The sequence below is a fragment of the Carcharhinus amblyrhynchos genome, chromosome 26 (genome assembly GCF_965287045.1).
Source record: "Carcharhinus amblyrhynchos chromosome 26, sCarAmb.v2.hapA, whole genome shotgun sequence".
In the NCBI taxonomy this organism is placed as follows: Eukaryota; Metazoa; Chordata; class Chondrichthyes; order Carcharhiniformes; family Carcharhinidae; genus Carcharhinus; species Carcharhinus amblyrhynchos.
In genome coordinates, this window is record NC_137349.1 from 11235386 (window position 1) to 11247998 (window position 12613).

Sequence of the window (12613 nt, forward strand, 5' to 3'; positions counted from 1 at the left end):
GGAAATTAAAAGTGAATTGATTGCACCAACATTTATTAAAAAAAGAAAGCTTACCTGGTGGCAATATAACTCTGACAGAAGACTGGCTGCTTCAAATTTGATATCTTCAAACTGTGGAATCTAATACGTGTAGGTCAAGGGCTAAACACTTATCGTCAGTTGGAGCATATAGTAGTTCTAATCCCTCTCTTTCATTGCCTATTTCCGGAAAGGTAGTACTTTTAAGTCAGAGGGCAGAAAAGTAAAGAACTAGTACAGTTAATAGTACAAGGTAGTCCAGGATTTGTTTTTTTAAACTTACCTGTTGCGCAATTTCCAAGAAAGGGCATAATTGACATTTGAATAGTTTGGCAGAAGTAACTGGTAAGTGAAACTGAATGACAGATTTTAATAGCACACAGAGTTAGCGACCTTTGCCAAGACATAATTCAGTTCATTGGCACCTATCAGATTCAATTCTTCTCTCCTGGTATTGCTGTTTAAAACAAATAGACTGGAGATGCTCATTATGACTCAGCAGTAGGTGAGAGTCAGGGGGTTCAGGCACACAGCTACAGCTCTCATAAGAAGCCAGGCCAAAGGAGAAGTAACCAAGAGTTTGATTGAAAAGATTCATTTTAAGAAAAGTTTTAAAGGAAGAGAGTGAGCTGCAGAGAATGAAACATTAAAAAAAAGGAGTTCCAGAGGAATAGACTACTAATCAAACAGTGGGAGAGGGGTTGTTTGACAGTGTCTGGGGAAAGGATGACTATAAGACTGAACTAGGTTACAAAGATCGGGAGGGTTTTGTGGTGCAGTAGGTGGGGTCCTTGTTGCTGAGCAAGAAGCTCAAGGTTCGAGTCCCACCTAGGACTTGATGGCCAAACAAGGCGTATTCATGATGTGGTCAGCAAATCCTTCCAAACACACAAATGGCTGGTCGTAAGAGCAGGACAGACTTCTGGTCAGCCACATGATGTGGAGTGGTGCCCCTCACATTATAAGCTGCGGTCTGTTCCGAGAATTACTCGCTATAAAAACAGATGAAATTCTGCGCAAGTGCACCACTAGGTGCAGGGGAATTGGAATAGGAACAGAGCTTGGAATGGATGATATTGTGAAGAGATTTAGACTTAAGCTCAAGCGTTTTAAATTGAAGGTGTTGGGGACTGAGTGCCAAAGCTAAGTCAGCGAGGATGAGGTGATGGATGAGTTAACCTGATAGAGAACAGTGCTTTGGATGCGATGAAATTTAGGGGCAGTACAGGACAGGAGGCAGGCCAGGACAGCATTGAAATAGCTGGTGTTGGATGCAACGAAAGCACTGATGAGAATTTCAGTAGATGGTTTAAGGCAGTATGGAGGAGAGGAATGCTATAAAGATGATCTTTGGAATGGAAAGGGTCTGGGTTTCGAAACTAAACTCAGAGTTGAACAGATGCTGCAAACTATCTGTTCCAGCCTGAGTGGGAAATGAAACCCATCTAAAGGATACAGCGTTTGGGGTGGAGACTAAGACAATAGCTTCGGTCTTCCAAATGTTTTCGCCGGAGAAAATTGCAGCTTATCAAACCGGATATCAGACAGCACCTGGAATTCCCTTCCTAACAGAGATATGGATGTGCCTACACCACATGGATTGCAGCAGTTCAAGAAGGCACCTTCACTACCACCTTCCCAAGAACAATTAGCGATGGGCAATAAATATTGGCCTAGCCAGCAACGCCCACATCCTTTGAATGAATATGAAAATAAATTCTGTAAAGTTTGTTAATAGATGTTTTTCTTCCTGCATTTAGCAGCGATTCAGATTCAGTACATAACTTGAAAATGATACTGAACAGCTATGAAAATCTATCTAAATTAGGGCAAATCTACCTAAAAACTAGAGATTTTCCCGTATCCAAAATTCTTTTGTGGAATTTGAGCAGCAAATATGCGAGTCATCACACTGCACTGAACCAATTGCCCTTGGTATAAAACATCAAGATTACTGGAAAATAATCTGCAGTTGGTTAGCGAGAAAGCAAAATAGCAACATCACTATGAAAGAATTTTCCTCTTCACACAAACCACTGCAATTGGCTAGATGCTGCAGACATGAACTGTGTGTTTTTGGAAAAAAAAGGATACTTGTTGGGATATTAACCACTGAAAGAGAGAGGAAAAAAATCAATTAGTCACGTTTGCAACACTGAGTTCAGTTAAATTCATTTTCCAATACAACAAACATTGACATTAAACCCACTCCACAAGGGAACCTATTCACTAACAGAATTTAAAACCATCTCTTCTCATGAATTAAACTTTACTTTCTAACATCTTCGTTACTTAACAAACCCAATCTTGATGCTGCCAAGTCATCACTTCCTGATATATCTCCATTTTTAAACCTCAGTTCCTGGGACTGTCACTTGAACTTCAGTTTCGTTTTAGCCTTACGGGTGGTGTGAACTTCATCTAGGCTTTTAAACATCATCACTGCTTCAGCTTGATTCATAAGCTAGAGATTCTAGACACCCCACTTAACTCTTTAGGAAAGATAGGAAAGCTTTAAAAAGGAACATTTCCAGGATGGTAGCAAGAATGAGACTTCAGTTACAGAGGTTGGAAGAGTTTGAATTATTCTTGTCAGAACACAAGGCTAAAACGTGGTCTAAAGTTTTTAAGACGATGAATTTTGATAGACTAGATAAAGACTGCATTCTCTGTTGTGTACCAATAACCAGAGGTCAGAGATTTAAGATCATTGGCAAAAGGTGCATAGCAGAGACGAGAAGGAACTTCTTTAGTCAGTTGTCAGGTTCGGGAATGTTCGATTCGAAAAGGTGGTGAATCTAATTCCATTAATAATTTAAAAAGGGAATTGGACAGACTCTTGTGGATTACAGCATTCTGCACAAAGAATAAGAATGTGGGATTAAAGCACAAATGCTCTCAAGGCAACAGACATGACAGGCTCAGTGGTCTTCTCCTGATCTGCAAGTTTCTAGATTCTACGTGATCAATACAATGAAAAAAAAAATCGCAAACCCTGAGCAGTCTTGGAGGGAAATGAATACCTCAGAGTAAAATAAGCTGAATTACTGTCTGCATTCTACAGTTTAAGCATGGTTTTAATTTTACTGAACCTGTCACAATGGATAAATATTAACAAATCAATGGCTTACATGAAGAGATATGCATGAAGTGATTCATTTTGGTCGGAAGAACGAGGAGGGCCGAAATAAAATAGAAGGTACAATTCTAAAGGGGACACAAAGCAGAGGGGTTTGGGGTTATATGTGCAAAAATATTCAAAAATGCAATTGTGAAAGTGGTTAATAAAACAAAGGATCTGGCTTTATAAATAAGGGCAGAGAATACAAAATGGGGAACTGATGAAACAACTGTGTAAACAACTGGTTTGGCCTCAGTTGGAGTATTGCGTACACTTCTGGACACCACACTAAGGAAGTTGAGGCATTAGAAACAGTGCAAGAAAGGTTCATGAGAATGGCTGCAAAAAGGTGGGTGAGAGAGATTAAGTGTGTTGCTTTTGTAGAAAGCCAGCATAGAATCCCTACGTTGCAGAAGGAAGCTATTTGGTCCATCGAGTCTGCATCAACTCTCCAAAAGAGCATCTTACCCAGGTCCACCACCTGTCTTATCCCTGTAACCTCATGTATGTACCCTGCTAATCACTCTAACCTACACATCTTGGGACGCTAAGAGGCAATTTAGCATGGCCAATCCACCTAATCTGCACCTCTGTGGACAGTGGGAGGAAGCTGGAGCACCCGGAGGAAATCCATTCAGACATGGGGACAACATGCAAATTCCACACAGACAGTGACCCAAGACTAGAATTGAACCCAGGTCCTTGGTGCAGTGTGACAGCAGTGCCAGCCACTATGCCACCATGTCACCAAATAGCCTCCTTCTGTGATTCTATGATAAATGAGTTGGGCAAAACTGCAGTGAATACTGAAATAAAAACAAAATGCTGCAGATGCTGGAAATTTGAAATAACAGAAAATGCTGGGAAAACCTAGCAGGTCTGGCAGCATCTGTGGAGATAGAACCAGAGGTAATGTTGCAACTCTGTGTGACTCTTGCTCTGAGTTGAACATATAGAGCTGTAGTAAACATATAGTATTACTCCGCTCACAAGCCCTTCAGACTTCCTGCTTCTAACATCAAGTCAGGAATACAATACTGGTACAGAATAAACAACAACTTGCATTTACCTAGCACCAGTGTAGTAAAATTCCCTAAGGTGCTTCACAGAAGTATTCAACAAATTTGACACTGAGCCAAGCAAGAAGGTATTAGGTCAGGTGATTAAAAGTTTGGTCACTTAAAGACTGTCATGGAGTCACAGAAGTCTACATTACAGAAAAAGGCCATTTGGCCCATGGTGCCTGTGTCAGTCAAGACAAACCACCCAACTATTTTAGTCCCATTTTCCAGCACTAGGCCCATAGCTTTGGATGCCTTGGCATTGCAGGTACACATCTGAATACTTCATAAATATTATGAGGGTCTCCACCTCCACCATCCTTTCAGGCAGTGAGTTTCAGACTCCTCCCATCTTTTGAGTGAAAAAGTTTTTCCTCCTGCCCCTTACCTTAAATCTATGCCTCTGAGCTTTGATCCCTTCACCAAGAATAAAAGTATCTTAAAGAAAGAGAGATAGACAAGCTAAGACTTTCGAGGGGTAATTCCAAAGCTTAAGGCTTATACAGTTGAAGATATAGCCAATCATGGAGCGACTAAAATCAGGAATGTAAAACTGAGCATATTTGGAAGAATGATTTCAAAAGTTTGCAGGCTTGGAAACAGTGATAGAGTTGGAGGCAGGGTATGAAGCCATGGAGTGAACGTTTTAATCATAATCAAATGGCAGCAACAAGATCACTGCTGTGCACTTATCCAGGATTAAAATCCTTGAAAATAGTTCCTGATGTGCTGAGATCTAGGAGATCAAAAATAAAAACAGGATTTGCTGAAACTTCAGCAAGTCCATAAAGGTGTGAAGAAATAAATGACAGGTCAAGGCTGGGGGGGGGGGGGGGGGTCGTCCAACCTTTACTGTTTTTAATGATTGTCTTGGAAATTGGTTACCATTAAGTTAGATCTAGGCCTAAGCACTCACCCAGTGTTACTCTACGGTATACAGCAAGGAGCAGCAGGCTTCCCTCCTGCACCATTTCACCATATGACAGCAATAATTGTCGTCATGTAGGCAAATTAACAGCAATTTCACACACTAAGACTGCAGCAATAGCAATGAGTTGAATGATAATCTAACTGGTTCTGGCTGAAGGAGGAATCTTACTCAGATGGCATTCCTTCTTTGTCACTGGGTCAACACATTGGAATTCACTAAACATCTGCAGGTGAACCATCAACACAAAGGACCGCAGCAGCTCAAGGAGAAAGTCACCACTATCTCCCCAGGGCAACAAACTGGAGTCTTTCCAATATCACCTGCACTTGGAGAGCAAATTAATTTAAAATGTTTGGTCTAGGAACAAACTGGTCTACAAGCCATTTTGCTTGGAACGTGGTCTTTCCACATGGAGAACAAACATGATTATAGCAAGTCTAAAAACAGCTAAGGAACAGACAACACATGGTAGCTATCTGTCAATGTAGCAGTCATGACACTAAAGGACACTGCATCTGCTAACGCTTTAACCTCCAAACAAACTCATAGCCCTAATTAATTTGTTATTAGTCAGCATTGAGACAAAATTTAAACAAAAGTTTTATAAAGTAGATTTAATGACCCAATGTCTGAATTTTGTCCAGGTGATATTCTGCCATGTTTAATATGTATTATACCATGTGTAGTTTGATTTGATTTAGCATTGTCATATGTATTAGTATGCAGTTTCTTGCCTGCTATATAGGCAAAAGCATACTGTTCATAGAGAAGGAAAGGGGAGGATGCAGAATATAGTGTTAGTCAGAGCTAGGGTGTAGCAAAAAATCAATGTAATATGGGATGGATCCATTCAAAAGTCTGGCAACAGGGAAGAAGCTGTTCTTCAGTCAGTTGGTACGTGACATGTAATACTCAAGATTCAAGCTTAATTGCAGTATGCAGTGTAATAATTGTTATTTCTCACTTCTGAAGATGCATGATGCACACACATACATGTGTGCAGTGATAGCAGACCCATCTTGCACCAGTCTCAAAATGCTGCAAACATCAACTTAACCAGCACCAATGTAACACAGAGCAACAGCCAGCAGAAGTCTTATAAGAATGAGCATTATACAGACTTTACATCACCAAACACTGAAACCACAAGTTGCAAAGTGAAAGCAGCAAAGTCTCATATCACCAATAGAAACCGACTCAAATTACAAAATGCTGACAACACTGTGAAAGCGGCTCTGATCACACCAAAACAGAGGCTCACCATTGAAACACCAGGAGATTAAATTACAAATCCTAGTCCAACAGCTCAACAAATAAACGTATTGTGGAATACAACATTAAGCAGGATAGGCCAGGTTCAATAGCAAATTGAACACACCAATGAAGTATCACAGCTGGATTTACTGGCACAGATTAACAGCAAGGGAAATAGATCAGTCAGGGTTCCCTACTGTACATCACTTTCTCAGGGAAATACCTGCCCAGCTCTCTCACAATGACTGTCTATTTGGCATCTGAAGGCTGCTGCTGCCAGGGAACCATTATCACATTGACTACATCTAAACACCATCATTGGTTGGAACAATACTGATTATTGATAGTTGCAGTTAAAGTAAAATTGTGCATAATCATTACTGACAACTTCAAATTTTCCAATAATACATTAATGGAGTCATAAAAAATACATGGAAAAGTAACTCAGTCTTACAATACACAACAAAAACTAGAAAAATTTAGATCCCAAATGTCTTTCGCAAAAAGTGATTTGCTGTACTGATGATGTGTTAGTGAAACTCCACCTCTCTATGCTATGGACTTCTAGTTCATACTTTCAATCCTCACAGCAAACTCTAGCTGTCAGATGTGATCAACATAGAGGTTGGGGAGGAAAGAGACTTGGTATTTCCCACAACAAAGTGAAAAATAGGGGTCTCCTCACACTATCCAAATGGTGCAGAGTTAGACCTGCCTCACCAATCAGCTATCGACAGGATGTTACTGATCGACAAGAATGCAAAGGGAAAGAAAAGACATAGCCCATGCTTTTTACTGTGGGGTAGCATTTTTCAGAATTTCTTTAATTACCACTCATGCCTCTCCAAACCACCTCTTGCTTCAGAGGCTGATTTTTGAATATTTTTCTATTCCTTGCTGAATATCTGTTGTCTATGATCTGCTCTGTGCTCTTATTGCTCTGCTATACCTCACATCTTCCACTCAGGCTTTTATCCTTTCACCATACTCTGCAAATGTCAGTTTGGCTTGATGCTGCCTGGCATTGGATAAGAGCTAGGAAACTATTTCACATTACCAGTTTCTGAACAGTGACTTGTGAAGGTTTGTGGTCATTTTAAAAAGGTGGGAGGTGCTGAAATTTTCAGCATAAATGCATAAATGCTGTTTTGGTGAAAATAGTACTTATATTTCAATGATGTTTTCTCACAATCAAACTTGCAAACTGCTTCATTGTGTTAATTTATTTGAAGAGTGGGAACCATTACGTAGACGAATACGACAGTTACTTTGTGGCAGTCATGGAATCAACGTCCAGTTAATCAGTCTCTGGGTGTGATTTACGGGAAGGACAAGAGGCAAGGAAATTTTTCTTCAAAAAGTGCTCGAGGATCGGAAACATGGACAGTACCTTGTCCTAACATCTCAACCACAGAATCCCTTCAGTGCAGGAGGGGACCATTCGGCTCATCACATCCGCACCGAACATCGAAACAGCATCTCACCTAGGTCCACCCCCTGATCACCGAGAATACGCAAACTTCACAGTCACCCAAGGCCAGAATTGAACCAGGATCCCTGGCACTGTGAGGCAACAGTACAAATCAATGTGACACCATGCTGCCCTTATTCAGAATCTCATTCAGAGAAAAGGAACCATCTGTCTCACCCAAACTGTACCCATGGATGATATACTTAAGTGGAGTTTCCTAAGACTGTTAAGCCACTGTGTCAATGCAAGTTCTTTCTAATTTTCTGGGATGAGATCACTTGGGAATAAGCAGTAAAAATGTCCATTCTTGTTGCATTGGTACCTAAAGATACTATGTTGGATTCTCTTATTATGCTTGACATAATTTGTACTAATTGACGGCAAAGCGATATACTTGCCCAAGGAGTAAATTGACAATTGTAACACTGTAATTTTAACCTCTAATGAGGCACTGACAGAATCAGAAGTTCAGAACAGCAAGGCTATTCAATTAATTAACAGTTCTTGGAAACAATAGAATGGCATAATGCCCCATTCATAGATGTAAAATAAATTCTAAATAAGATTAGAATTTCTCTAATTGATCTTTAATTTGAGCCCTGTTCTGGTTTAGTAATCCATGTAGAAGCTTATAATTAAGTAAGCAGCAAACCTTTCAAAAATGGCCAAGGATTTAATACCAACTGTACTGAGGATGCCACATTGTGACATTCAGAATCTATTTTCTGCTTGAGACACTCATCATGACAGTAATGGAATATGCTCCACTTGCCTGGATGAGTGCCACTCCAGCAACACTCAAAGATCTTGACACCATCCAAGGCAAAGTAGCCCCCAGATCATCCACCACCCTCCACCACTGAACCACCATGAATGCAGTCTGAACTATCTGCAAGATGCACTGCTACAACTTGCCAAGGCTCCTTCAATAACATCATCCAAACCTCTCATCTAAAAGAACAAGGACAGTTGGCACTTAGGACTGCCACTATCTGCAAGTTCCCATCTTGAAAATATATCACTATTCCTTTCCCCATTGCAAAGTGAAAATCCAGAGTTTCCAAATCTAAAAGCATTGTGGAGCACCTTCATCAAACTGGGTACTGCAGTGGTTCCAGGTAATGCTCACCACCACCCTCCCAAAGGCAACTGGGGACAGACAATCAATCTAACCTGGCCAGTAAAGCCCGTAACTCTGAATAAGTCAATAAAGCAAAAATAGATTTTAAAAATGCTGGGAGAATGCAATAGGATCTGACTTGCTGAGTATCATCAGCCTTTCTGGTGTTTACATTTATTTACTTCCTTGTTTTTACTCTCAATGTTTTGCTTCATTTGTTTCTCTTATTGCAACGAGGATGTAATATAATCTATTGCTACAAGCTCCACTTTTTTGTGCAGGCTAGTCTGGTTAACCTTTCAATTTGGGCTAAATGGCCTCCTCCCGCATTATTAAGATCCTAAGATTCTGTTCTCTGGGAGGTTTGTGGCACAGTAATAGCATCAAGGCCAGAAGTTTCATGTTCTAGTTCTACTTCAGGACTGGACTGGATGGTCATTTGGAGCGTTCATACTGCAGCCAAACAAGTTAGATATCAAGCATGCAGAACCTTCCAGTACACTGGATAGCAGGTGGCAAGAGCAAGAGTGTTTCCTGGTCAACAAAATACTGCAGAAGACAATGGAAAACCAATGCAGTACTTTGCTAGGCATAACCAAGGACTAGTCCTAGTCACCAATATCCTCTTTGGGTATGGCACCTGGAAGAGGAGGATTCAGTTCTATAGCTCTAATTGTAGAACTGTCATGCATAAACACAATTAATTACATGAACACTAAAAAAGAGATAACAACATTACAGAAAATATTGAAGTGTTCAAAAACAGTCACAAACACATGCAGAGCTCTTAAATTAAAAAAAAGATACATCAATTTTTAAAACAAATTCTCACTCCACAACTTAAGACTTGACAGGTCTTATTTGCAGAAAGATGCAAATCTGACCTGTATCATTTCACTTCAATTCTACAGTTTTCAGCAATGAACATTTCCTACAGTTATATGAAAAGAATCTGGAAGGGGGGCAAAAACCAAGCTGAAGCCTTAAGAATAACAGGTCCCAACTGAATCAGAATGTTTTCCTTTGGGTGTCTGCTGACACAATAATTATTCCAGCTTCCTGATCAGCGTTCACACCTCCAACAATATTGCCAAATGGTCATTGGTCGCACTGCAGGTTTTGTGATCTTGTTGCCTTTGCCTCCAAGTGAATGCACTTTGATGACAAAGACTTTGCATATGCTGCTTAATCTGCTGTGCCTTATCTGCATTTTATCTGCTTGCCCTAAGCCACCATCCTTTTTTATTGTTACATTTGTTATAATCTGATCTTTTATACTGTGATCTTCTTTTGTCTGTCGTTGCATGAACTTGTTTCAGGGGAAATCTAACCCTCCCAGCCATTGCCTTGCTGTTATCCTGGGGATACCCACACAGTGGGTAGAGGAAGGAATGGTTTCAGGCAGATTGTTTATCCCCCCCTCCCTCAGCTTCTGGCTCCTATTGTGAAGCTCTGCAGTCCAGCCTCCCCCCACACCCCTCGCCGCCCAACTCACCGCCTTTTCCAGATGAGAGCGGGCCTGCTCGGTGTTCTTGGTGTGGTGGTAGAGGACACTGCCGAGCTGGAGATGGGTGCGGGCCTCGATGCGTTGCGACGGCTTGAACTGGAAGACGGCCTGCAGGCAGTGCACACACAGCTTGATCTTGGGCGGGCTGGCCGTGCGGAAGTTCTCAGCGAAGCCCAGCAGCGCCAGGTACCAGGCGTCCGTGTACTGAGGCGGCTGCTGGGGCGGCTGAGGCGGGGGCTGCGCCTGGGGCTGTGGCTGCTGCTGCTGAGGGCCGCTAGCGCCAACCGCCGCCATCTTACCCGCATCCGCCACGAACATCGCGAGAGGCTGCGGGGCCAGCGAGAACTGGGGCGGGGCATTGGGGCGGGGCTTGAGGATGGGGTGGGGCCTGGGGAGGGCGGGGCTTGAGGACGGGGCAGGGCCCGGGGTGGGCGGGGCCATGGGAGAGGAGGCAGGCCCGGCCGAGGTCTCGGCGGCGGCCTGGGCGAGGGGGCGGGGCCAAGGTTGGATTTTGGGAGGGGGCGGGGCGAGGAACGGGGAGGGACAGGCCGGGAATTGGAGCGAACGCTGAAAATGGGGTGGAGACTGAAAGAAGAGGGGCGTGGTCAGACGGGAAGAGTGGAGCGTAAACCTGAAGGTCCGGGAAAGGATGGGCGTGCCCTGTGGAGGAGGCGTGGTCTAGGCTCGGATTGGCAAGAGGAAGCGAGGAGTTGCTGAGGGGGTGTGGCTGAAAATAGGGCGGGGCCTACATCAGGGGGCGGGCACATGACGGGTGGGCGAGGCCTGAGAACCCATTACATCACAAGGAAGCAGCTGTGAAAAAAGCCTTGAGTAACATAAGGCTTGTCATTGTCAGCATATCCCAGCAACAGATAGCACAGCCATTTACTTACAGAGCTCCAGCACAACACTAGCTGCCAGAGTAGGCTTCTAAGAAATTTATTTCTCTCTTGATTTGGTCTGATAGTTTATATTCCGTGTACAATCTATTGCATTTCCTTTAATGTTGTATTTCCTTTTCCTTTCGTCTGCTGTGGGAATTGCAATTTTAATCTGCAGACAAATAAATTCAATTTCAAAGATGTTAGTTCAGCTGTTGGGAATTCTGGGGGGGGGGTCTTTTAGGTGGGCCGAACCAAGTAAACAAACTTAAATTACATTCGGACAAAGAAAAAGGGGGTGGCCCCCCAAAAGGAGGGGGAAGGAATTCTGCGGCAAGTAGCTTGCTTCCTGACTCTTCCCAAGCCTGTCCGAGGCACAAGTCAGGAGAGTGATGGAAAACTCCCCCCTTGCCCAGCTGAGTGCAACTCCAACTACACTGAAGGCGCTCAACTGCATCCAGGACAAATACCACATCCACTAAAATAAACATTTGCTCACTCCACCACTCGCCCGATATGGTGGTGACAGTGGTTAGTGTTAGAATATAACTGGTGATAACATTGGATCTGTTGTGATCAATGATAACAAGCTGTAAGGGTCAGCTGACCCAGTAAATCATTTAACCAATGATAGAATGATGATGATCAGCTGACTCCATGCAAATAAGAACTTGTTGGGAATTGTTAAATGGCTTGGCATAGCCCATGGTGAGGCCTCAAGTTTGGATTAATGAAGTGCTTTCATTAAACCCTTTCTTTGATGTATAAGTTGGAGTAAGTTTTGATATATTTTTATTGTCTACACTGGAAGAGTTCCTTCTGGATGAACAGTTAGTACTGCTGCCTCACAGTGTCAGGGATATGGATTTGATTCCCTGCTAGGGTCACTGCCTGTGCAGAGTTTGTATGTTCTCCATGTGTCTACATGGGTTTCTTCTGGGCACTCCAGTTTCCTCCCGCAGTCTGAAAGATGTGCTGGTTAGGTGCATTGGCTGTGCTAAATTCTCCCTCAGTATACCTGAACGGGTGTTTGGGTGGGGTGTTTAAGGGATTTTCACAGTGTTACTGTCGGCCTACTTGTGACACTAATAAATAAACATTAAGCCACAGTGGCAGCAGTGTGTATCATGTATGCACAGCAGCAACTTGCCAAGCCTCCTTCAAAAGCACTTTCTTACATAAGGAAGAAGGAAAGGAAAGGGTGCAGGAAACTGATCTATTTACCCTATCTGTAACTGCAACATTACAT

The 12613-nt window shown here is 42.6% G+C and overlaps 1 protein-coding gene across 1 annotated transcript in view; it reads right to left on the minus strand.

The window, feature by feature from the left end:
* mau2 (MAU2 sister chromatid cohesion factor) overlaps positions 1–10801 on the minus strand; it is a 56752-nt gene extending 45951 nt beyond the window's left edge. Inside the window, exons 1-3 of the mRNA XM_080213246.1 lie at positions 10472–10801; positions 2113–2130; positions 55–120 (exon numbers count right to left, since the gene is read on the minus strand). Coding sequence (XP_080069372.1) covers positions 55–120; positions 2113–2130; positions 10472–10801 — 414 coding nt within the window. The remainder of the gene's footprint in view (positions 1–54; positions 121–2112; positions 2131–10471) is intronic.
* Positions 10802–12613: the final 1812 nt, after the last annotated feature.